Source organism: Anopheles darlingi, chromosome 3 (assembly GCF_943734745.1).
Source record: "Anopheles darlingi chromosome 3, idAnoDarlMG_H_01, whole genome shotgun sequence".
Lineage (NCBI taxonomy): Eukaryota > Metazoa > Arthropoda > Insecta > Diptera > Culicidae > Anopheles > Anopheles darlingi.
In genome coordinates, this window is record NC_064875.1 from 40022343 (window position 1) to 40048438 (window position 26096).

Below are 26096 nucleotides of genomic sequence, written 5' to 3' on the forward strand. Positions count from 1 at the left end.
ATTGGGACGTGCGAGCGGGGCAGAGTGTTATGGAGATATGGTGTTATTACCGCATGACACTCTCGAGTATGGTCATTAGGATGGAGAGCTACGCCGCGCGCGGTTCGTGCTGTCCGTCGAACGTGTTCCTCCGTCTGAACCACTCCGCTCGGTCCAGAAGGTTCGACACAGCGCATCGAATTGTGTCTCGCAAGTTCCATGGTTTAGCCAATAATTAACCAACGATTGACACTCGAGAGCGAGGGGGAGTGGATGTGTGTCATATACAGACTCATAGAAGCCGGGCGTGCGTCTGCTGCTGCTGCTGCTGCTGGAAGTCAAATCGTAAATCGGAAACCGTCCTTCGTGAACCATAAAGTGAGCCTCACCCTCAACGATAAGGACTGTAGCGCACAGATGCCTTCAGTAACTTCCATCCGTGCCGGATGGAGTGGTGTTTAGGTGATGATTTTGATTCGAAATAGATTAACCCACCCATAATGGCACGAGGGACACTTTCAACGATCACTGGCTCTGATGGACTCATCTCGACTCATCTCGACTGTGGTTCCCTTGTCCTTGGCGCGGCTGGCGCTAATTCAATCTAGTTGGCACGCATTTATCATAATTATCCCTCTATCCTCCACATGTGGTCCTTCACTCACGCCACCAACCCGTGCAGGCAACCCCGGTTGCCGGGACAACACTTGGTTAGCTAAATTTATTGCCAATCCATTCGCATGCGGAAATGAACGTGACTCTGTTTCGCCTCGACTGGTGGCATATGGTAGGTTGATCTTCTCCACCAATAATCTGCTAAACAGATAACCCCCATTCGCCTCGGTATAGCATCGGTAACTTGATGCTCTGCGGGTTGATACGAGTTGAGTTGTGTGTGCTAGGCATCATGGATTGTAACTCCTGGAGATGGAATGTCAAATGGTCTCAAATGAGTTGAAAATGGGTATTCATTCATCCACTTCGAGTTAATGTGTACCATCGTCTCTAGGGCTGGTGGTAATGTTTGTCTTTGTGGACGAATACACTTAAACCGCACATGTAGCGTTGTTTAAAGTTGACACAGTAGGACATTCCGCCAACAATTAGCGTGGAAACTCATTTCCAAAATGTTGAGTTTTCCCGCACGCACGTTGAAGAAGCGCACACTTGTCCCTTACTTTTTCGGTTAAGTCAATCATCGTTGTACAAGTATTTCGTTTCCGTCTGTCAAGCACCAACGCACATACATCGTAGGCAGCGTGGATGGTATGTTTGAATGGATGCTTGGATCCTTGACACAACTGTTCAGATCGTTGGGATGTCCCTAGAACCATCCAAAAGTGTCATGCTGGAGTTGCTGACGACGCTGGGACACACTCTGTGTGCATTGCCTTGTTGGCCCTGTATTTGGCAAATACGAGCAAACCTTGGGAGTACTTACTTTGAGTTCTGCTGCAACGGCAATCGTGCAACCCCTTTTCGATGCTATTGTGTTTACCGTAGCGTAGGTACGATTCTTCCGCTTCCTCTAGGCTATTCAGTTCTGACAGGAGGGTTTGAAATGGCGGAATAATTCTTTTCAAATAAAACACCCGTGGCTTCTCCTTCCGGTGCCCGTGAGGGCGTTCTATCAACTACGTTACTGTGCCAATCAAACATGGGCAAACACCAGTGATGTGCTTCCAGATTCAGGATTGTAGTTTGCTCTTCATTTGTGAAGAGAAGTTTCAATGGTTACTACGCATGTCGCTTAAGCCCGGAACATGCCTGTTCAGCTGCATTTGCTTTATGACAAATAGCAACGAAGGAATTCAATCGCGCTGTCATTGTCATTTTTTTAAAAGGAATGTCAATAAACTCTTGGCAACCAGTGAGTTGGTACTGTCGTCATCGTTTTCATCAGCAAGCTGCATCAACTGCTGGTGTAGAAATGAGTTCCAACGTAGAAGGTGATGGCATGTCGGGGAAGGAATGGAAGAGCCGACTCGAATGCTTTCCGTTTCAGCAGAGTAACATCGGCAAACTCATCATAAACTACCTGGTAGAGGGTGAGTGTCGCATGCTTTTGGAGTCAGTGGTCCATGGCCCAACAAATAGAGGTACAGCGCATGAGATCGGGAGACGAATATCAAGGGTGAAGTAGCGAATCTGAAATTAATCGAAGCAAATAGGGTTCCATATCTGTCTGTTTATTGCAGTTGACTCTGCCTTAACCTAATGAATCCATGAGTGAATGTCTGAATCCATTATACTAATAAAAATTCTAACTCTTCTATTTCAGAGGGATTCAAAGAGGTTGCCGAGGAGTTTCAACGCGAGTCCGGCTTCGTACCATCCGTCAACCGGTCAACCGGTTCGCTTGACATTCGATTTCTGATTAGAGAGGAAGTGCAGAACGGATGCATACAGGAGACGATCCGTCTAGCTAATCAGCTCCACCCGGAGCTGTTCGACAACGATCCCTCCGTGTACATTCACCTGCAAGAGCTCCAGTTCATAGAGCTGATTCGGTAAGTGTATTTAAAATATACTTGATTGAATAGGGATCAAGCATATAGCATATAAATCAACAAACTCATTCGTGTCCACTTCGGAATGGTTTAAAAAAGTCACGAAAAAATCGAGGAAGCCCTTACATTTGCCCAGGAACACTTTCCAAAGGCAAGTATGAACGATCTGGATAACATAGAACGCACGATGGCCCTTTTGGCATTCAATCCGCCATATCAGTGTCCTTTTGCCGATCTACTTGAGCCAGCACATCGTCAAAAGATCGCAAGCGAGCTGAACGCTGCCATCGTTAAGATTGAGCAAGAGGAGAATCAACAGTTAAGCCCGTTGTTTAACATACTGAAACTGATCCTCTGGGTACAGAGCGAGCTGGATAAGAAGACAGTAAAGTACCCGAAGATGATCGATTTGTCGATGGCGGTGATGGACTCCAATTATCAGTCTTAGATTGTCTCTATCCAAAATTGAAAGCATTCTTAGTATAATCTCAACAATAAACATGTTTATCTACCGGACTAGAATCGATTTATAAAACTACGGAGCGTTGGCTCTCATTAATATTTCAACGAATTATGGTGTTTCGGTTTGTTTATGCTATAATCGGAATCAGTCCGTAGCTTCACTTCAAGGAAGCATCTGGTCCAACGCCACATGTGCTGCATATCGGAGAAAAAAACACATTCGTCCTCGGTTCAGTACCGAGAAGGTCCAATAAGTGGATCGTAGATATGATGTTTGTACAATTCTGTCAACTTGCCAGTTTCTCCTCGGAATATGGGTATGTTTGCAATGAAATATCAAACATTTATAAATCATAAATATCCCCGGCATCAATCTTCTTCGGGTCAGGTATCGATCGAACGGGGTGTCCTTCGGCGTTGCGTTCGGTCCGTAGTTGCGCGTCGTTGGGCGCATCGCACAATGCTGTTTCCTATTTCGATCGCTCTGTGTCGAGGGCTGCATTGGATTCGGTGCAGTGTTGTCCTTCATTCGAACCCGCTTCCTGGAACACTGCCCTCATACCACGATGGAGCGCGGATGTTGGATGTTTGATTTTGCTCTTAATCGGTAAAAATAAATCATGGCAGCAAGCAGCGTGTTTTAGCGAAACAGGCGAGATTCGATTGATGGTTGGTTGATGGCGTGCTTTTAAGGATCCTTTTAGATACCCTGCTGGAAACCGTGCGCTCGTACGGGGAAACAAATTGAACTCGACAAATCAGTATTAGAGCTTCCTGGTTTGCCCTGCGGAGTGCGATAAGCGACCGGAGAATAGTAGAAATCGCAATATTTTTTCCTCTTTCAGTGAGTGTTCCTCGAAAGAACGAATCATAAAAATCAAAACTATATGGGAACTGTTACGGTGGGGGAAGTGGATAGAAACACGATGTGCACGACACAAAAGAACTGGGACACACAATTACAGAACACTCTCTATCGTCCTGATGATGGGGCGACCACACCACGACGGAGCACCGTGTGTTCTTGCGCCGTGTTCGCCATTTTCGTCCCGCCGGTTACTAGTCTGCACATACACGAGTGTTTTTATCCTGTTTTTTTTTCGTGACATATTTTAGTGTAACGCTTGGGGCTATCTCTTTGTGCCAGTTGCCACATTCGGTGTGTCCCTATTTCACGGTGTCCTAGCTGCGCTTTTCCGACCATATGTTCACATGTGTTATCTGATTGTTGGCTTTCCCCTCACCCGGGTATTCGGGTTTTTCTCTTAGCTCGACGCTTCTCAACAGTCGCTGAGCGCTGCTGAGCCCTGCAGCTCTTTCGTAACATCGTCCGTAACTGTGCTTCACCGTACCGGCGGGATCGGAGGGACATTTGTGATATGAAGTCTAGTTTGTGGGTTTGTACTACAATGTACCAGAGCATCTAGGATCGGTAGCGCGAGGGATTCGGTCTTTATAGAGAACGGTGGATAAAGCCACAAACAGATGTATGCGGTTGCATCCTCCAACCACTAACGGACGGACGAGGACCCCCTCTGGTTTACCGTTCACAGCAACGGTCGATTAAGGAGCAAGTGCAAGGTTAGTATTTTGGCAACAATTTGAACTTTAATATGCTCCAATCGCGCTAGTGTTTTTCCGCAGCCATGTGTTGTGTGTAACGCGTGTTTGTGATCGCTCTAATCTAGGTCTAGCTTTCGGAAGCTTCCAACGGCACCACCCTCGATGTCATCGAGCATAGCATGCCGCGAGTAGGGCTCATTATGATCCAGATCGATTTCCATCTCATCCAGAGCCAACATTTTGTCCCGGTAAAGTTCGCACTGCTCCCGGAATGCTTTCATGTGCTCACTTTTTGATACCTTGCCACCGTATTCTTTTGGCAGCAGCTGGCGATCCAAGCGCTCTTTGGTGAACTCGTCGAAATCGTGGAATACCTGAAACAATATGAAACATTCATTGTCATGGTCACTGCTGGCAGCAACATTGAAAGGCCTTCTTCGACCCGTTTTGAACACTCACCGCGAAACGACTTCGAATTTTCTCGTGCAAAAAGCTAACCAACCCGTTCACAATCCACATGGCACCGGCCGGTACGTTGACGGCGTACACACCCTGGCACCGTAACGGTAGCCCGTTGTTGATGAACTTGGCCACCTGTTTGAGCACACTGAGCGAGACGATGCTCTGATGGGCGAGCGTAACGTGCTTCAAGTCGAAGATCAAGATCGCACCGGCACACTGGACCAGCGGATCGTCGCTGTAGGCCTCCGCCAGCAGGATATGCATCCGGTTGCTGTGTTCGATCGTGTATTGCTTTGGATCCAGCAGACCCCAATCGGTCATCGTCACTTTACAGCCATCAGCGGTGCGTTCCAGCAGCGGATAGATGAACCCAATGTCCGCCAGGTGGCTCAGCTCGGGATCGCGAATGTCGAGCCGTTGGAACCATCCGGGATGGATCATACGGGCGGCTAGATAGCGCTCGAGTGTCTGTGAGGCCACCATGAAGGAGTGCTTCTTGGCGCGCAGGAATCGCAACAGGAACCGGGCGTCCGTACGGCATCGTCGAATATGTGGATGCTTCGCGATCCAATCGCGCATCTGCTTGAGGTTCTGTTCCCGTACGAGTGGTTCCTCGCGGAGCTTTTCCAATGTTTCGGCGATGTTGGCCGGTCCCGTCGGTTCCTCTGCTTCATCGTCGTATTTCTCTGGAGCTTTCTCCAGACTGGGCACTGGCAATGGTTTCTGCTCACTGCTTGCCATGATTATCTTCGTATTTTCGACTGTTTACCGGTCACTGGTTGGCGCACTACTGACAGTGGATAGTGGTCGTGGTCCCCGCTAAATAGTTGCTCTTTTCTGCCTGACCGAAACTGGTGGTTACCATTTTAACGATCCCTTAGACAATGTCACTACGTACGCGACCTCAGTCAGATCTTTTTCATTTCCTACTGTCGTCATCGTGCGCAAAGTAGAACCTTCTACGGGTCCGGGTAATGGACCAAAAACATATATATTGCCTCAGGTGAGAGAGTTTTTTGTTTCTTTTGGAAGGATTTGTATATCATCACGGAGAATAGAAGGTTATCACCGTGATGATGCCGTGACGTAAGACCTGCCGTAGAAGCTATTTTAAGACCGAGTGTCTCTTAATGTCGCTTGTGTCATTACGACAGGTGTGGTTGTGAGCTTGCATTTTGGATTTAACCTTCACTCCCCGGCCGTATCTCCTACTAGAGCGCCTAGCAAACGGAAGATGTTTAGATAATGTAATTAGAAGTAATGGAATCACGTCAATGACAGACCATCACCGGTCACTACACTTCAGCTCGAGTCAGAGTCCAATCAATCGAGCCCATAACCAGTATACGATGCCACGCCTAGACACACGACAGCTTCTTCTCGAGCGTCTGACCTTGCACTGTGCAGAAGCGTCCCAAACAACATAATACCCGTTATCGCAGCATCATCAGAATCCCCTTCGCATCCAGTGTGACACTTGATGCCAAGGTTAATGCTCTACTCGGACCGATCAATAATAATGAGAATGGTGCTAGTACGGTGCCGGTGGATGCACTAGGTGGTGTGTGGGATGGTGTGGAAGCCGTAAAGCAAACAAACCACATCACATCCCGGTCATCGGGTTCACCATTCTGCCAGCGCCATTTGACAGTGTGCCAAAATCACAATCGCCAGTCCTTTGTCCGGGTCCGTCCATCCTCCTGACATTGGGGCTCTCAGCATAGGAGTGCCTCTCAGCATGCCATGCCGAGCAGATACACACATATATGATCGACGTAGTGTGCTCCGCCGGTCACCATATCAACGGACCGGTGTATCTACCCTCGGACAAGTGTGACTATAGGGCCCCCGGCTTGGGTGTGGGGGCCACGGTTGTAAAGGTTGATGGTACATCATGTACTGGAGTGGCCAGTTTTTCGTTGTTGCTATTGCTCGTTGCCACGCTGTCACTCGTTCGCTCGCCAGTGCATCTTCGCCATTCGCTGCGCTGCGCTGTTCTCTCGCTCTTCTTTGCTCCACATTTTACTTGCCACTAAAAGAGCGCGCGACGAGATGACCGAGAGATAGATGCCGGAACGGACGAACCGGTGCGGATGGGTGGGCTCGGGGAACGGCTATAAATATCGTTTTTATGTCGGGCCCATTGGTGGCAATGGTCCGGCAATCAGCGATATATGCTCGCAAACGATCGAGACACACACACGGGTGAGAGAGAGAGAGAGCAAGCGTGTACGCGTTGTGCCATAAAACGGTTTACCCCCTGACGCCACACCATCCGGCATCCCGGGGTCTTGCGTGCAGATGGAGCACGGTCTCCGGGTGAATCGCTCGAAGGCGAAGAAGCGAATCAACGACGTAAAGAATAACTTTATTTTCCTCCCGTACTATGGCGAATTCTTTTTCGGGCGACGAAACACAAATCCACCTCGATGAAATTGAGTTTGCCGATGGCCGATGGCATTCAGGCGTTGTCCTGATCTCGAAGCGAATCCAAAGATCTCGAAGTCCGTGGAGTATTTCCATCTTTTAATTGGAACCAGAATTCCCTACCTGCCTGCGTCGGTACATTTCATCGACGGTGTCGGCCGGGGGAGAGGGCGTAGCAGGCGATGGAGTTGAAGTGTTCGGTGATTACAACTGGAACGATTGCACCGGTACCAGCAGCAGTAGGCGAAGCCGTAGAGCTCGTGGATACTCCGGGGAGGTCCCCTATACCACCGTGCCTTGACAGCAAATCTCTGGAAGCTCCCCATCCTCGGTAGATAGGTTTATTTACTGCAACCTGACGACCATATGCCGCCTGAAATGTGATGCCCGGGCCCCGGTCGGAGTAATTAAATGCAAATAGAGTGTTTCTGGTTCGATGGCAGATGGATCTACGTCGTGTGTTCGAGTGTTTACTTGCCTGTCCCTGCTGGTGGTAGGCAATCGCAGCAATCTTGGATCGGCATGGCGACGAGAATGGAGAACCAAGAGTAGGCGCAGGCCTGAATCTTCGGGCACGCAAAATGGAAGACGAGCAATTGGCTCCGTACTGGTTGCAATTCGAACCCAATAAGAATATTAAACTGGTGACATAGAAATGGTAAGATGCGAATGAAACCAAAAAGAAGCTTAAGATGAATGCTGTTGGCGTGTGTAAACTAATAACATAACCATCATTCTATTCCAGTGTTCACGAGCAATAGAACCGCTGGCACTAATTCCATTACGGCGGCGTTCTGGTTCGTTTACGTCTACAGATAAATCTGTTCACGCGCTGACCACACTATTTCACACGAACACTCTCGGTCGCTCTTTTTGCCTTCTTCTTTGCTTTTGGCCGGCTGATGAATCGAACGGAACGTGTTGGTTAGTAACTAGCAGATGCTTAACCTTCTGGACAGGAGCGTGTCAGTAGCTTCTCGGTGGTAGTGAAGGACTCGACGGATTGGATTAAGCTTCTCACACGCTTACGGGGGAGTATGATTCAGCCATCGTCCTTCATTTGGCACATCCAAAGCGCGATGGTGCTTAGCCTCCCATGTCTGTGTGTGTGTGTGTCAACGACCATCGTTTTCGGTCGTCCTCTCGCAGGCCACTCATAATTAATTCAACACCTCTTGAAGGCGAAACTTTGCCAAAATGCCCTGCCCACTAGCACCCAGCACCCTAGTGCCCCTTCTTCTGTTGCTCTTATTGTTTCACTCAAGAGCACTAAGTGAAAGTAAGGCGGGGGGTGGTGCCCGAGGATGGAGTAAGCCAGGCGCATGTTATCCTTTCGCTAACTAATCTCATCTCACATCACTTCTCCTGTCTTTCCTAGGCGCTAGAGAACGAACACAACGGAGACTTCCGTTTGCCAAATGGTCCATCTAATCGTCTGTCCGGTCGCCCACCGGCCGTCCGCCCACTTGCCTGCGTCTGATGCGCGAAGAAGCTTTATTGGCCGGGTGTCGTGAGTGTGGCCAGGGGTCGAGAAATGCGATGACCATTTAATATGACCATACGGTAGTGCGGGGACCGGTAGTTGGAGGATGACGAGGAGGAGTGAAAGTTAATGGGTAACTTTCCTCATCAATTGCCGTTCTGTGGTGCAGCAAGCGTGTCGGCTGAGGACCGGGAGTCAGCTAGGAGAAGATTGGAATAGCACGGAACGGAGTTTTTCATCAATTTTGCACGCCTCTACTGGGATGGCAGGCTCTTCATCGAGAAAGATGTGGCATTTGCTAGATCCTAGAGAGATGGACTAGAGAGAGAGAGAGAGAGAGAGAGAGAGAGAGAGTGAGAGGATTTCCTTCTTTTTTTGTTTCTAGCAGCTTGGAGGATATCACTGCTCCGTTCTGGATCGATGATTTGGTACATGATGATGGTGTGTTGGTCTCAACACCATCATGATCATCATCACCTCGTGGGTTTCGTAGAAGAAAGCTCGCGCATCCCAACCAAGGAACACTCCAGATTCTCGCGAATACAAACATGTGGTATACTCTTCTCTCTTCGGAATCTTAACTGGCGCCGATGAGCAAGCTGCTCGAAGTACCACCGAAAGCAATGTCTGGCAGAAGTTCAATTTCCGCTTCATCGTTCACTGGTGCCAGTGGAGGTGGAGGTTCCGGATCCGTTTGATCTGCGTCCCGTGTCAGCGGGCATCCAATCAGAGGATGCGCACACACGTAGGTTCCGGCGAGTACCGGCGGAGGATTCGACTGGAAGCTAAGATTTTTTTCGTTTTTGAACCATACCAAGATCCGTAACCGGCAAACGGAACGGTGTAGGTGTGGAGGCTTCTTCGTCGCCGTCGTCGTCGTTGCCGATGGTTTCCGGTTGCTTCGATGTTACAACGTAGGACGGGAAATTAATCGTGTGTTGCTCTAAGGCGACGATGAGGTGGCGATGGAAAGGAAAATCACATTCCACGTTGATGAGCATTGTTGCGGTCATGTCTCGTCTTGTCTCGTCTCGTCTCGATCGAACTTCAACAGACATTCCTTTTCTCTTCTAGTTACGTGCGTGCGGATCGCTGGCGATGGTAATTGGAGAGGAGACAAATTGAAGGGCAATTCCCCCTTGGGGGAGGGTGGTTCACAGTCATCCAAAGATTCCAGAACCGATGGCGATACTATTTACAGAACCACATAAATCGCTCACCGCTCACGACAGTCTGTGCTGATCATGGTTTGTTTATTTCAGACAGTTTTTTTTGTCGTCGTTTTTGTTTCGTTAATGTTTCGTCTCGGATGACACTTGATTCTTGGGAAGGCAACTTTGAAGTTGTTGTTGATTTATTGAGTAAATCCGAATGGAAACGCGAATGAACTGCTAAGAAAAGTAACTTCACGATAACTTTATCATCCAGCAGAAGTCCAGTACCGAAGAATGGGAAAAGATGGCCACGAAAATGGTTTGCTGGACTATTCCGTGGCCCGGATGAAAGTTTTCTCGTTATATTTTCTAATTAACAGTGCAATCACCAAGAAGTTCTAGAACCATTCGCGCGAGAGAGGAATGAGAGAGAAAGATGTCTTGCGACCCCTCCTCAGTCTAGTAATGCTTTGGTGGCACTCGCCTGACTAGTTGAAAAGGATAAGGTTTGTGTTGTCCGCGGGATTGGTGGTTCTACTGGCCAACTATACGAGCTCTGGTCGCGCCAACAGCGGATCGGAAAAGGGGCGCTAGGCACTCCCCAAGGAAATCAAACAAAACCATCGCCATCAAAGGCGTTCGGTGCGGCATGCGCCTCAACCATCGCTTTTGGAATGTTCCTCTGGTTCCATTTTACTATGCATGTAACAGGAAGTTATACGCTCCAAGCAGGGGAGGGTGGCTCCGGTTTGCTTTTCGATGGCATGGTAGGTTCATTCTTTCAGTTTTCAAGAATGCTCTCTGCCTGAGACTTCATTCCGATTAATGGTTCCGGTGTTTCGGCGGCGTGTATATCGCCCTTTAATTACTCCACTAGTGCCCCTGCTGCTCTGGCCGCATTCCTACAGAATCCAGTGTGCGCGTGCCCCAAAACCACTATAAACATGTCAATGAAACGGAACCAACGGAGAGCACCCGTCGACGTGGTGGTGACGCCATCTTGTGTGTTGGTTCTTTTGCAGTTTTGGCCGGGGTTTCGTTGGTGGAATTTCAAGCATGCATGTCGCCGTCCCTGGACATTACTTCACCATTCTTTTCACGGTTTCTCGGCCTGTTACCGAGCTTGTAGCTCCTCTGTAGTAGGGATCCCCGCGGGGGATGTTCTTCATCCACCAACCCCTCTAGACACGCAGCTAATCCGTAGCGCTGGGGAATGCACTTCTCGGAACGGTGGCCATTATTTATCACGGACGGGGATGGTCCTCTCTCGCTAGACTAACACATTCGTACCAAGTGGAAGCAACTGACGGAACCTAGAAATTCATTCCGTCGTGGTGTAGTGCGTGCCTCTGCGTGTGCAAAAGGCCTTGCGGATCGAGCGGCCAGCACCGCCACCATTCATTCGTTGTTGTTGGTGGTGGGGTGGGATCGTTGGGCGGCCTTTTTTGCTTGCCGCGTTCGCGTTCCTCACTGTCAAATGCGGCCTGTCATCATGTCAAATTTGTGTCGCATTCAACTGCACACCACCACCGAGGGGGGGGGGACAGGAGGACGACGACCGGAAGCAGGAGCTCCACCAGAGAGTCAACTGTCAGCTGTGTGTCGCGTGGTTTATGCGTTCGCTGCCTTTGCTTTTGCCCTGTTCTGTCTGTGTTGTTGGTTACCGCCTGGGCTGCTTTGCTAACTTTTTCCCTCTACTTTCGCGCCGCAACACTCTGCTGTTGTTGTCTTTGGCACAGGGACTACTTTGACCTGACACGTGTGGATTGGGGTTCTTTTCTGTTTTGCTGTTTTCTGTGCATTTTTGTTTTTTAGCCTCTGTCTGTCGTGAAGACAGCCAGGATATACTGTTGGTTCTTCGCACATTAGAGCGCAAATTAATTGTGATGAAAACGCAATGAGACTGGCGGCGGAGACGCAGGGTTGTCTGGTTGACGCGAAAAGGAAACGACAATAAAAGGCCCTGTGTCAATCTAGCGGCTCGTGGCTGTTGGATCAGCAGCGAGTAGGGGGGTTCCATTTAATCTAGCAAATGGCACTCCAAATTGGTTGGCGCCATTTGCCTTGCTCGCTAGAATAGTCATGAAGACGTTCGTAAACGGACGGCGGCCTTCTTCGATTCCCTCTTGCCTACAACTGCGATGTTTGTTCGTCCGTTCGTTCGTTCGTTCGTTTGGTCCGCGGACCCCAGCAGAGGAGATTGTTGCGCGCCGTTGATTCTAATCTTGCTCCGGCGGCGTCGTCGTCGTCGTCGTCGTCGTCGCAGCGATGACAGACTGTGATGCTGGGTGATGTTGTGGTGACACACGGATGCGCTCCGTGTGAACACGCTCCAAGCGAACGTGTTCGTAATTTCAATTCAACTCGCACACGGCGGGTGGGTGCCACGCCTGGTGTCCAGATTATGAGCGGTGTCCACCATCCCGTAATAGCAGCAGGAGAAGAAGAACGAGGAGGTGAAGAAGGTGTGTGTTAACTGCATTCCGATGGTGATGTGACGGCTCGAACGAATGGCCGTTTAATCCCCCGTCCCCTTCCCAATAACCAGCCGCGTCAACATGGCTGGTGTTTTGACGCTTCACAACACATTATGAATGTTTGTTGCTTTGCCATCCTCCCCCGATCGCTGCAAGACGGCAAAAGTTGTTGGTTATCGCATCGCAGGCGCAGTACATCTGCTTGAGATTTATGACTAATGTGTTTAGTTTATGTGCGAGGAGCACGATCGATGGTTAGTAACGTTGCGCAACAAAACAAAAAAATGATTAGCACTCCAGAAAGTGAACTCTTCTGTTGATAAGCGCCGAGATCGAAGTACTCTGGTGGGTTTTTTTTTTACGTTCACAAGATCAGTGCCCGACAACGAGGTTTATGGTGTTACAACTCACAGCAACCATTGACCTCGTCTCTGCATAAACTAGCCAAGTACTCAATGCTAATGAAGAAGTGACGTTGATTCATATTTAAGCATCCAACTTTATGGGGCGCTCAACGAAAAAGCAAACGAGCTAAAGAACTCGAGAACTTGCTCTCGGCACCCAGTCCTCTAGCATCTTTGTCACTCTAATGAGCTTCCAGCAATGGCAACGTCACTGTCCGCTAATCAAATATTCCATCCAACGGTTCAAGTGACGATGGCCACCGGCACCGCCCAAGTCCGACCAGAAGTAGTAGTTGCCTTCGAGTGGCTCGTTCTATTCACTTTTACACTTTGCTACGCGGGGAGTGTCTTCCTCTATCCCCTGGGCCCTCATTCAAACAGTCACTTCAACTCTCCCACTACCAATCGGAAAATTTTGTTCCCTTTTTTTTCGGTCTGCTGATCGTCGTTTTTCGTTCAGCTTGATGCGGAGGTTTGGTTTTCAGAATCGGAAAATCGGAAAAAGTTATTAGCATGATACGCGACCGGTGATCTCGAGAACTGTATGCATAACGGGGTTATCTTTCTATTTGTTTTATGCACAAAAATGAATATTAAATCGTGGGGAGGGGCGCTCAATCTTTTCAGCCATGCGCCTTTTTTGCGATTCAGTTAGTGGTGATTGATTTTCAGTTACGCTTCAATCGCGCATATCGTGCTATCAGTTGCGCCTGGCTGGCCCCAAACCGCCCGCTTTCTGTTCGCAGATATTATGTTAATGGATTTATGCAAAGGGCAGCAAGAAGACGGCCGTCTTTTCATCCATGCAAATTTCTTCAAAAATGTGAGGATTATTTTTAGAATATTCTCCAGATAATGAGAGGCGAAGCCCTGCTGCTGCTACTGCTGATGATGATGATGATGATGATGATGCCCAGTCTACTAGCCTAGCGACTGCGTATAATGAGGATGGATGATAATATTGATTTTCCTTCGCGCTCCTTCCCCACAACAGCCCATCACGAAATTTTCATTATATTCCATTTGCAGCTCTTCTAGCTTTTCCATTGAATTCCTTGCTGTTCCTTCTTTTCCTGCTCCTGTTTTTTTGTTGTTGCTGTTTCATTCGTGTTCGGTGGCGCACGGATTTCGGTCCGGGCTTCCTCTTCCTTCTCCTTGTCTTTCACGCGGACTCGCCTAGATATGCGCGGGTTCTCGGATTTCTTGCACCGAAGCGCTGGGCCGCGGCGCGCGCGCGCGTGCCTTGTGGTAGTTATTTTAAAAATAATGTTCAAGATGGATTCGATCCGAAAGAGTAGAAGGAGGAAAACCTCAGAAACCTCAAGGTTGCTGACGGTGGTGGCCGTTGTTTGTTGGCCGCTTTGCGTGATCCATCGTCGCAACATAAATCTTATCGCGAAAAAGTAATTCTACCGAACTCCGCAGACCAGGGCACCACTCCTCCGGGGCACGTTCGGCCAGCCAGAGGCGCGCGTTGCATGGAATGTGGTGATGGTACTCGTGGGTGGTTGTCAACTTGGTGGCCTCACTATAGAGCCACCGTACGGTACACGGTGCTGTGGTGGTGGTGGTGGGAGTTTGTATTCTTAATTTTTCATTATCTTCCACCACTTTGGCGGCACGGGACTATAGTTCTTCGTTGTTGTTGTTCCTGCCCGGGAGAACCGCTTATCGGTAGCGGCGATGGAAAGGAAAGGTAGCAATGGAAATGAGGAGACGTGACCGTGTGGTGACCGGCAGAGAACACTTCAACCACTGGCGCGCAGTTGTTGGTGGAGAACACTTTTTCGCTGTTTTCCCTTGATTTTTATGCCGCTGCCGCTGGCGCTAGAGAATTCTTATGTTTTATGCGGTGGCGGGGTGTCCAAGGAGAATGTGGCCATCAGCAGAAGACGCGACAAGCTTTTCAAACAATAAAACCGCAAAACTTGCACCACGATGGGTCTCACTTTTTGGTGGCTGAGAGGAGGGGTGGGGGGAGGGGGGTGGCTCTGGAGCCACTCAACCTAACACCGAATGGGGCTGCAGATTGTGGAGAGACCACGAAAACCTCCTCCGCCCTCACAAAAAAAACACCGAAAGGAAGCAAAAAATGAAGAAGAGGAAGGCGCGAAGCAGGGGGATGATCATAAAACTTTCCTCCCCCCCCCAAAAATGCACCCCCTCTCTTCCGAGCACCACGGTTAGAAGGGCCGCTAGAGGATGGTGGAGCGTCCATAAATCCTGGTGCCTGGGACCCCAAAAGGTTCGCCGGTCCGGCGCGCGGTCCCTTGGGAGAGACACATTACCACCGCACTTCCACCCTCCCCAAAAGGTTATATGCTAGCCGGCGCCGGGATCGACATTGACTTGGAACAGAGAGGGAAGAGAGGGAGAGAGAGAAAGTGAGAGCACGAGAGAGAGAGAGAGCCCTGAATTGGGTTGACGAGATTTCTTGCATCACGCGATCTCCGCTGCGCGCGCGATGGAGACAATAACCGGGGAGGAGCGGGCGCGGTTGGTTCTTTGGAAATATGAAAAGCGAAAACTTGAAAAGCAGACGATGGCGGGCGCATGGTGACAAAAAAAAACGGGCGTAGAAAAAAAAGGCATGGCATCCTGTGACGCGGCGCCCGGCACATGACTTGCACTCATTATGAGTTGGTGTTGGATGGTCTTGGTCCTTGGTTGTCTCTCTCTTGGTTATGCTTTCGGGGGCGTAAGGGGGGAGACCAACATACCTCCTCACCACCCACACAGCCCCAGCCACACGGGGGGTGCACGTGTTTCTTGGAGCATATTTTTGTTTTGTTTTCGTTCACTCTTCCCTCAACGTCACCACCACCACCACTTTTCCTCCTTATTGTGGTCCTTATTTCCTTTGTGTATTATTAATTGTCTCAAATTGCATTGTTGTTTTATGTCCCAATATGTGTGTCCCTCTCCGCCTGGTTGGTTATCATCCTATGGAAGGATGCCGATGCTGGAACGATTCCTGTGTCTGGCTGGCTGGCCATGAATTAAGGAAAGTGCAAGAACATCATACGCGGATGGCATGTTGTTGGGGTGTCTACAACCCCGGTACCGGATTCTCACTCCTCCCACTCTCTCTCTCTCGCCTGTCTCATAAATGGACCACGCGAGTTCCTTTTGTTGGAGATCGTGATAGACCCTCTCGTTGGTCCGCCATCCTCCTTCGTCTGCACTCTTTATTTTGTGATCTTTTTGCTTCGTAGTGTCGTGTGTGTGTTTTTTCGCGTAGGTGTGTCCACCATCTTTAACAGATTGCACGCTGGGGACTAGCAGATGAAGCAATTTTCTACCATAAAGTTATTCTCTATTGCACATAACGTATCTTTTGTTTTGTAAAATTTGATTACCTTCTCAATGGGTAACACTGTCAACACTAATGTGTGTACTAATGCCATCAAGCGTGTGTCTCAGTGTTTTGAACATATTTTATGTGTCGAAATAGACGTTAGACCCATTCGTGTTCATTCTAAGCCACGCGGCGTGTGGTTCAGCGTTCTGTAATTTATCGCTTTTCGCTTAAATCTTTTGGCCTTTCATCCCGACCCGAGTGTCTCTGGGATTAGCTTCTTCTTTACTCATCTCATCTCATCTCTGTTCCCCTGTCTCCATTTACTTAACAAACACGCGGCCTCTTCTAATGGCCGCCGGTCACTAGCTAGCTAGCTATAGAGCTAGAGCATAATGTTCTCTTTCGCTCGCTATCTCCCATCCAGGTGGATTATTGTCTCGCATAAGCTGAGGCATTCAAAATACACACACACACACATACCGGCAGGGGCTGCTTTACGAGCCTCTTATGTTTATGCTCGGCCGGTCTGGCAGAAATGAAACATAAAAATGCCCAAAAAAAAGAACACCACCACTTCTTGGTGGACAGAAGGAGGGAACCGAAGCCGCCGCCGCCGTCGCCGCACGTTGAGAACCATAAATCGGAGCGAAGAACCCAAGAAAATCCGAGGAAAGAATGAGAAATGAACCGCGAGAGATGCGCGAGTTCTTGGTGGATTGTGGACTTAACCTCACCAGATCAGCAGACACATTTCACGGGACAGAGAGAAAGAGAAAAAGGGAAGAGAACCCCATAATGATGATGATGATCATCATCATCATCATCGTCATCGTCGATTTCGACATACGAGTGCCGCGCGTACGCACACCTCTTCCGGCGTCACCGGCGGCATCCGAGGTCCGGCGAGGTGGCGTGACTAACATCTCCGGACACAAATCGCTTATCGCGGTGTGCCCTCCGTCTGTCTGTTCGACTGTCCGTTTGTCCGTCCGTCACACGCCGGATCGCGCCGCTGTCGTGGTAACGTGGTAACCGATTCCGATTTCTATTTATCGTTCCCCCGAGGAATGGTGGAAGCAAAGATCAGGATTCTTCGGTTTCGGTTTCTTCTTCCGCCTTATGGGTGTGCGCGTCAAGCGTTCTCCCCTGCATCCGCGTCCGTCTGCCAGCATAAGCCGCCGTCGCCACAAGAGAATGTTGGCCCCCCTGATGGTGGTGATGATTGAAGACGGTTGTTGGTGGTTCGCTTTTACCAGCTGGAACGGTCTCGCTCCCACTAACGACAAGCGCATAAACGGCGCGACGTCTGCCGTTCGATTGGAGGATAATTTATGTATCGTACACCACCCCGCAATCCCAACCCCCTCCAAAAGCAGCAGCATCATCATCCCTTTTTCCCACTTCCTTTGGATCGTAAGCAACACACACGGCGAGTGCACGCAGCGAGAGATGCTCGTCACTCGCGGGGCGAGCTCGCGCGCGTTCGCGTAGGTGTAAATTGAAAATATCGAATCCTTGGCTCTTGACCGCCACCGAGCGGCGGATTGTTGCGACTGCGAACTGCAGATGTGATTGCTTTTCGGGTGGTAAAACGGGACCGGTACTGGCATCGAATCGAGACATTCTCATTCTGTTCCACGATCGCGAAGAGAGCGGTTGGTACAAATCATCGACCCGAAGCCAAAGCTATTGCCTTATGGTCCTCACCTCCGGGGCATGATAACCATGTTTCCAATCAGCTCGTCCGTCTCTCGCCATAACCCTTAGTGTACGCCCGAGGCGAGTGCGTCTTGGTCGGTCGGTCGGTCGGTCAGGGGGGTCAACAGAAGAATGTTAAGGGGGACAATTTACGTTTCGCATTCCACTATCTCGCTTCCCGTGCTGTTGCTGCCGTTGCACAACAGAAATGTCAATTAATTTGCCTCTACAGCAACGAATGCGGCGACCGCAAGAGAGAGAGAGAACACAAATCTTCATTTGTCCCGACAACACAACACACGGTTTGGAATTAAGCGATACATTCATTACCTTCTGTCGTTGGAATTAAAATGTACTGTCCGAATCCGATGCCACAGATGCCATTTTGATGCCGATCAGCGTTACAGGATGACCGCTGGTCCACGGGGTTTCGATCCCAAGGGCTCAGAGCAATTAAAAATATGCGATCAATTCGATCATATTTCATACCTGACAGGGAATGTTCTCGGGGCGTGTTTTCCTTTTTTCTTTTTGGGGAACGTAACAAATATGACTGACCAATCCTGATGACCGAATTCTTGTCCAAACGTTCCATCCTTTCGACTCCAAAGGGAAAGAGAATTCTGGGGTGAGAGATGTCACCGTCGCCGGTATGATGGATAATTAATTTAAAATGATGATGAAGCTCTTTTTATGCATCACTTTCAGAATCCGCGAAATCCTGGTTCACGAAATTGATGAAGCGATCCGTGACTCCGTTGCGACGAGCACCGTGGTGGTGGTTCCGATCTTTTGGTGCAACGTGATACTTCCGCTGTATAGGTCCGCAGGCGGTGATTGCATTGCAGCCTTTGCAACATTTTCGTTTGATCACATTCAACGGGACCACCGAATTTGCAGGATTATCTTTGGTAGCCTCGCAGCTTTTTTCGTTTTTGGGTGGACACGAATTCTTTCTCCGCTTCTCTGTACCTGCTGCTAATAAGGTTTGCAGCGCAAAAGGGAGCTACGGGAAGCATCGCTTTGCACTTTCCTCTTCAAATTACACCTGTCAACCGGTGGGAAATGGCAATGGAAATTTCATTATAATTATACCTAGGTCAGCGCCAGGATTTTTATGGAGGGGACCCTCTTCGTCGCAAATCTTTCCACCAGTCTAGCAGCACCAGCAGCAGTAGCAGCAATGCCCAATGAAGTGTATCATTAAAATGTAATTTCACGCACCCACAGCTGAGCCCAACGTTACGTGATCGGAGTGGCCATCATGGCCTAGGCTGGCATGCTGTCATACCCGCGTTGGGCGCAAGATTTTGGGGATTATCTCGTTAGCGTAATCTGCTGCCACGCGCCAACGCGCTGTGGCCAATCTTTCGCACCGATGCGGTTTGGTGTGGAGAAGGAGGTAATGGTGGTGCCCCGTCGTCTTTATGCAATCGCGGGGGAAGGTTGCCCTCTGCAATCAGGAGGATCCTCTTTCATGTGCCGGCACTACTAGCATTCGGCGGGGTACCCTTTTCAGAGCCGACCACCACCACCGCGGCAGAGAGAGAGAGAGAAAGATAGGAAAATGTGAAATACGAACCATTTCAATGAGTGCTGCAGGCCGGAAAATTGATCATCGCAGAGCGCGCACCTGGTGCTGGTGTTGCCATTGGCAACACCCAAGGCCTACTCCCGCCGGTACTCTTTCTTTCCGTGTGCGGTGGATTACGATAAATATTAATTAATTTCGTTCCGAAACTCCCGGGAGCGAGCACTCGGTCACGCGGGCACCACCAGGATGCCGAGCCGATGGTGTCCCATTCCTGCTGCTGCTGCTGCTTCGACCATCGAAGTATGCTGCGCGACCGGATGCTCGCGAAAGATCATCATTTTACTTTCGCGAAACATTATCGATCGAGCGTCAGAAACATTTGGTGTGTGTTGGTCGTTGTGCGGAATCGCTGTGATGTGGCGTGGCTGGAGCGCGATTGGGGGGACGTTTCGCGTTCCACGCGGGCGACCCTCATCGAAACAATATCACAACTTCATTAAGTACCAGCAGCGGACGTTTGGTTGTGCCCATGCTTTGTGGTAGGATGAGGGAAGCTGGCAGACGGGGGAAGGCGGTGGTGGGTTAAAAGGTGAAAAATTAATTATAAAACTCATCTGGGTGCGTTTTTCCGTCGCGGTCGGCACCGGTGGTGTGGCCGCATTTGCGAATGATGAATTTCGCCTTCAATCAAATGGGGGTGTGTGGGGTGCTATGAGCAGAGCAGCATGAGTAGCGGGGTATGTAGAGGGTATATGTGCCGCATAATCGTTATGCTCCATCACTGCCATGGTGGTGTACGGATACCGGGAAAAAACGGCCGGGTAATCAGGAGCACCCGGATGGTGGTTCACATTTGGTGACTCTTCATGGACCAACACAATCGAGACCAGAATCATGCTTCAAGTGTTGTTGGACACAGTACGAGAAAAAAGAGTTTTCTTACGCCATTCTACTGACCCTTCGGAGCCAATTGAAGTGATTGAAGTGCTTCATCATCTTCCAGAAAGCGACGAAAGCCATAGGAATCGTTAGGAGCGAGCAGCAGTCTCTCCGAGGAGACCCCCAGGGGACGTCTCTACACTTAGGATACTTTCTGCTGACGAGTGACGAAGTAGAATGGTCCATGGGCAATGAAATTAGTGTTGTCATTTGCGATTTATGTCGTCCGTCAATTGGTTGATGCAATCAGCAAATGGCATTATTGGTACTTTATGGTGGTCTTACCGAGTTCAGTTGGTTCACGTCACACGACGACGATGTGGCGTACTTGCGCTAGAGCCACTTTGGTCACTTTTTTGTAAACAGCGACTCCCGGCAGTTATGTAGTACACGTATAGTGATTTCTACGATTGAAGATTGATTGAGCGGAATCGGAAAGGATTGAGATTGAGGATTGAGTTCATTCGGCCAGAACGCGTACCGAGCGTGTAATTTGTATTGCGGATTGCGAACATTCAGGGGTTTACTGGCCGACGGAATTCAACCCTTTCTGAATCGTTCGATTGAAACTGAAAGTTTATTATACAAGCAGGTAAAAAGGAAGCTATGATAACTTTTAGGTGAAATGTAAAATAACTTCTATTTTGCTGGTCTTTTAGGTTCGTGAACAGAGGAACGTGTAGCTCGTTAGACAAAATCCGACGTCGTTCACTGCATCCGTCAAGCGAACTAATATTCCACGGCACATTGTTATCAACCCCGCATTTTGTCTGTGTGACAAAAGTTTGCGCCCGCACAACACGGGTTTTGGCCGCATGGCAGGCAGGAGGAATGGACAGGAGGATGGAGGGGGGAAACACTCAAGCCTGACGTGTACGCACACTGCTGCGCGTTCCTTAATTACGTGCCTTACCCGTGAAATCGTTGTTGGATATCTTATTAAAACTTTTCCCTTGGGGAAGGAGGGATGGCGACCTCCTCTCCTTGTTACCACGATCATGCACTACTGTTGGTGGTTTGAAGGATACTCGGCCTCTCAGTTCAAGAGTTTTGCTCGTGCCGGTACCGCCCGTTAAGTTGCACCTGGCTCTTTGTCGCATAAGGCGTCGTCCGAGGATTCCGAGTCCGAAGAGCAGTCAGACCCTGTCACAGGAGTCAGCGAACCATTACATCTCGGCCTCGGTATGGCTGTCGGAGGATTTAATTAGGCTTAATGACATGATTTCGGTTCCTTTCTTGTTCGTTTGCATGTTGTCACGAAGACCACATCTGCGACGGTAAACTGCTGCTGCTGCTGCTGCTGCTGCTGGGAGAGGAGAAATGTTTGAACAAAACGAAAGGTCCAACCAACAGCATTTTTGACATTCTTAGACACGAACGCAACATCACAAAGTGCCTCAATATCAATGCGAATGGCCGGAGTTGCAGATTGGAATCTTGTTAGGATTGCTCTGTTGGTCAGATGAACCCCCCCATTAAGGAGCGTTTTCATTGCCATCCGCGCGTCCCGTTTAATACCGATTACGTGAACTTTGAACCAAAGACAACATTTATATCAATTTCTATTACCGCGCCGTATAACTTTATGGCCCAGAGCACAGGGCGCTATTACATGGCGCTACGCTGATACGCCCCAGGGTTTGGTCAAAACTGAAGGCTTCAAAGTCAACTGCGTACCGTGCCGTGGTTGGCAGGAAAATTTATGATTGCCGCCAGCAGGACACGAGGTAAGACACCTAATTTGCCTCGCCCAAAGTTGCGCTTTGCCACGAATCGGGCTGGCTTAATTATTCCACGAATCACTGTTGATGTAGACACAACGTGTAGCCGGTAAAATTCCCTTTTTTAATCTTGATGACCCTTTTCAATGGCGCGCGCCTTCCTCCCCTTGTTAGAAACGTTTGGTGAGAACATCTTCCTCGCACCTTGCTACATCCCTGGCTTATCTCTGCACCACCTTATTATGATTTTGCTCTTCGATCGATCGTGGTTTACCCCTAGAGCGTTATCGATTTGAATAATTAACACCGTTCGGATAGAGAAAGGGGCGCGAAGAGACAGGAAGTGCTCGCGTTGGTCCTTTTCATGGGCCTGGCGCGCTGGTCCCTTTTCCGATTTTGGGAGATGTAATGATTAAGAAATTAAAATTAATTGCCGGTTTGATCGCACGAACCATTTGTGTTGTGGCTTCTTCTATGTGGATGTTTTTCACAATCGAAACGAACGAATTTCGGATCACCATTTATGACTTGGAGCGCTGGGGCTAGATTGCGATAAAAAAGCGATTGCTTATCGTGTAAATGACAAACTTCGATGTATTAACTGTGAGTTTATATCGGAGCAAATGTTTGTAAAAATGGACTGAGAAAAGAATCATCCATCGCTTAGGGGGCCGTTATTCCATCGATGAACTGAGGATAAAGGGACCATTTACTTCTCGAAGCAATAATCTCAAACGAACAGCGAACTGACACCGTCGTCGTCGTCGTCGTCATTGCTGTCACATACTTTCCTCCTTCTCGGCGCAGGTTTTATGGCCGGTAACGATCACCAAAAACACGCTGTATGCCGTGGTGGTACTGCAGGATGTTCAGTGATGGCGAACGTGATGATGATTATGGTTGTGCGCCTAAAATGATTATCGTTGAAGAAGTGCGCTCATGCGTGCGTGCGAGTGTGTGTGCTCGTGTACTCGCCCATCCATGCATAATCTCTCCCAGTGCCCACTCCACCGGTCCTTATCAAGGGGTTTGCGGGTGAGACGTACGACGACACAGAAAAATTAGTAAGGCGACAACATATTTATGACCGGCGAGGTCGCTGCGACAACCTCCTCCGAATTTTACGACGCCAAATAAAGGATGGCCGTTCAGGGTGCGAGTTGCTGAACCGTGTTTCGTCGTCGGTGTTCTTCAGGGCTGCCTCTTGGGTTTTACTTTCTTTCCTTTACTCCGTTTCTTCGTGCGTTTCCGGATCTCCTCGCGAGGAGGAAAGTTGGATGGGAAAATGGGAAAAGGTAATAAACTGAAAGCGGAGCGTCAACCTCAAAGTGGATTGGATTGGAGAAAAGTGGCAAACGGTCGGTGGGATGAAAGCCCACCGGTGGGATGAAAGGTGACACGGAGTGGGGCTGGCAGACTGGATGGAAGTCAGGAAGGTGCGGTTTGTTTTATTTCTTTCATTCGACCGGACCAACGCCTTTCGTGTGGGCGTGTAATAAGATTGCTACGTGCCAATCTCGCGCCAGAACGATCGGTTAGATAAGTGTTTCGTAATTAAGATTTATAAAGTGCCGGTCACTTGGTCCTCGGTTGGCTCCTTTCCGGTGTGAATAGGGTTCTGCTGCCTCTGGCTCCGGAGTAACTTCCGCTGCCGAGAAAATAATAATAAAAATAAAGTGACCCTGCGAAAGGGTCGGATGGATATTTTCTTTTCAGTGAATCTAACGTAGCAGATAGCTTTGTACGTAACTTTGTTTTTTTTTCTGCTCTGCGTCGCGTTGGAGTAATGCGGTTTGAAGGATAGTCATGAGGGTGTCCTCGTTAATGTTTGCAGCATTCTTTCCAATTCTTCGTTTGTTTATTGAACACTTTGCGTTTTTTATGGGATTTAACAAAACTTGAAAAGCGCCCAAAAGTAGATCACAGCTAGCAAGTCAATCAGAAATGGCACCAACGATTGCTGTGTGGGGGTCAATTTTTTTACCGATCGAAAAGTTGCGCTACAGGTTTCTTCCATTCCGATTGAGGGTGATTGAAGCTTTTATTTCGCTTTTCTTTTGGCTCCACTTTCTGGCCGTATTGCTCGCGAAGCACTTCTCCATGGTATGGTTGGTTGAGCGTGTTTTACCCGGGGTGCTTGGATACGTAACGGTATAAAGTGAATGGTGGAGCGAAGTATTGATCCAATTTCGTTGGAAAGCGATCAAGTAAGTGGATCGATCACTGGCCTTACAACAATAGACCTTAGCCGTGATCGTCTAGTGGTTAGGACCCTACGTTGTGGCCGTAGTAACCCAGGTTCGAATCCTGGTCACGGCAGTGTTCAAGGACTCGTCAACTACTAAGCTGATGAGTGGATGCACTGTCACGGAGAGGGAAAACCAGATACCCTTTTTTGCTCTTGGTAAGGTGTTCTATCTTCAATTTTTTAATTTTAAATCGAAAACTGATTGAGATTTTGTTAAAATTTTCCTAACACGAAAAAATAAACGAATATTCTTCGCAACCCAGAGCGACCCCTTCGAATCATCTTGAAACAGGAATACAACAATAGATCCGGTAGCGGAAAATCACGAAACTACTTGCGAGTGTTTAGAAGAGGTAGGTGAGCGTTCCATACGGTTTCTGATGCAGTCTATAAGATTGTACATCAAAATTGCGGTCCTTTTTGAAAAACAAAAATCAAAATGACCTCCGTGACAGTGTTTTGTTGTGTTTGAGGATACATATCTGCGCGCCACAGATTTTCCTGCTAATGGCTACACGATCCACACATACCACTGCCGTGACCAGGATTCGAACCTGGGTTACTACGGCCACAACGTAGGGTCCTAACCACTAGACGATCACGGCTAAGGTCTATTGTTGTAAGGCCAGTGATCGATCCAGCTGGTGAGTTGGATAGCAATCCATTTTGCTCGGTAGCTGCCGCTTACCTACTTCTGCAATTCAAGAGCGCCCCCTGTCTGACTAGAGGGTTGAGCTGTCTGCACTGAATCGCTGTATTTGCATAATCAAAATTTGTTCCGCCGACCACTGGCAACGGCAGTTGCCATAAATTTGGGTGTTAAACAAATTGCAGGCTTCAGCAAAAGGGTGCGCGAAGCTGGCGCACCGCAAAACTTTGAGCAATAAACAAACTAGAATGGAAAACCACCACCCAAAAAAACGTAGTCGGCTGATCCTGCTCTGGTACGCGAGAGGTGAGAGCTTAGGTTGCTGTAACGTGTTTGAAAGTAACGGTAGTTTACGTTAAATGCATACCACTTAATAGGATTACTTGGACCGCTTGGTAGCATGACGATACGACCGGCGAAGCACCCTTTTGGAGAGGATGCTGAGTTTCAAGGAACAATTTTTTCCTTGGTGCAAAACCCTTTCGTGGCTGTGATCTTGGCTATAAAATATTTGGAATACATTCTATTTCCCACTTGTGCGGACAGTTTCTTCTTTTTCCAGTAGAAAATCCACCGGCAAGTGGTGCATCTGGTTTCCAAAGGGTGACCAGATAAATGGTTGGAAAACCCTTACCCACCACTGGAGGCACTGTGGAAATGACCAGAAGCGTGGATGGCATGGGAGCAAGAACAAAAATAAATTTATTACAATTCTTGTTTACCTTTTGAGCCGACCCACATTTCCTCTAGCACCTTAAACGCATAAGAGGCGTTTGGATTTGTTCGGCACGAGACCATGCTGCATCGAAAGACATGAACTGCATTCCAGTGCCCTCGAGCAGCACCGGTGGAGTGCCGGATGTTGCTTCCGGGGATTTTCTTAAAACCCAAACGATTAGACCGGAATGTGGAAACATAAAACACACTTTTTACATTAAATCGAAGGTGTGTTTGATAGGTCGACGTAGGACGGATACAAAGATAGATAGGTATTTTTAATAACACATTTTACGAACAGTTGCAAGATAGATTGCGTTACTGGCGTAAATGGCTCCATTTCATCTAATGAAATGGTTGTTTACATA

General features: G+C 48.8%; 3 protein-coding genes and 2 non-coding genes across 5 annotated transcripts in view; 3 read left to right on the plus strand and 2 right to left on the minus strand.

Moving 5' to 3' along the window:
• The window catches only part of LOC125957705 (bifunctional heparan sulfate N-deacetylase/N-sulfotransferase), a 145077-nt gene that overhangs the window by 23682 nt on the left and 95299 nt on the right, over positions 1-26096 (plus strand). Inside the window, exon 2 of the mRNA XM_049690574.1 lies at positions 2261-2489. The gene's annotated coding sequence lies outside the window, so the exon portion shown is untranslated. The remainder of the gene's footprint in view (positions 1-2260; positions 2490-26096) is intronic.
• On the plus strand, positions 1910-4192 carry LOC125955503 (glucose-induced degradation protein 8 homolog). The gene is made up of 3 exons (XM_049686637.1): positions 1910-2027; positions 2261-2489; positions 2583-4192. Exons 1-3 carry the CDS (start codon positions 1910-1912, stop codon positions 2935-2937), a joined length of 702 nt encoding a protein of 233 aa, XP_049542594.1. The 3' UTR covers positions 2938-4192.
• Positions 4631-5730, minus strand: LOC125955504 (clavesin-2-like). Its single transcript, XM_049686638.1, has 2 exons — positions 4974-5730; positions 4631-4888 (listed from the first exon to the last, which is right to left on the minus strand). Exons 1-2 carry the CDS (start codon positions 5715-5717, stop codon positions 4631-4633), a joined length of 1002 nt encoding a protein of 333 aa, XP_049542595.1. The 5' UTR covers positions 5718-5730.
• Positions 24362-24433, plus strand: Trnah-gug (transfer RNA histidin (anticodon GUG)). Its single transcript has one exon. It is a non-coding gene; the product is annotated as a tRNA-His (tRNA).
• Trnah-gug (transfer RNA histidin (anticodon GUG)) lies at positions 24896-24967 on the minus strand. The gene has a single exon. It is a non-coding gene; the product is annotated as a tRNA-His (tRNA).

Coding starts and splice junctions, on each gene's coding strand:
- LOC125955503 (XM_049686637.1), top strand. CDS start 1,910: ATGAGTTCCAACGTAGAAGGTGATGGCATGTCGGGGAAGGAATGGAAG. Junction 2,028..2,260: donor CATAAACTACCTGGTAGAGG/GTGAGTGTCGCA, acceptor CTTCTATTTCAG/AGGGATTCAAAGAGGTTGCC. Junction 2,490..2,582: donor CAGTTCATAGAGCTGATTCG/GTAAGTGTATTT, acceptor CGGAATGGTTTA/AAAAAGTCACGAAAAAATCG.
- LOC125955504 (XM_049686638.1), bottom strand. CDS start 5,717: ATGGCAAGCAGTGAGCAGAAACCATTGCCAGTGCCCAGTCTGGAGAAA. Junction 4,889..4,973: donor AAATTCGAAGTCGTTTCGCG/GTGAGTGTTCAA, acceptor ATATTGTTTCAG/GTATTCCACGATTTCGACGA.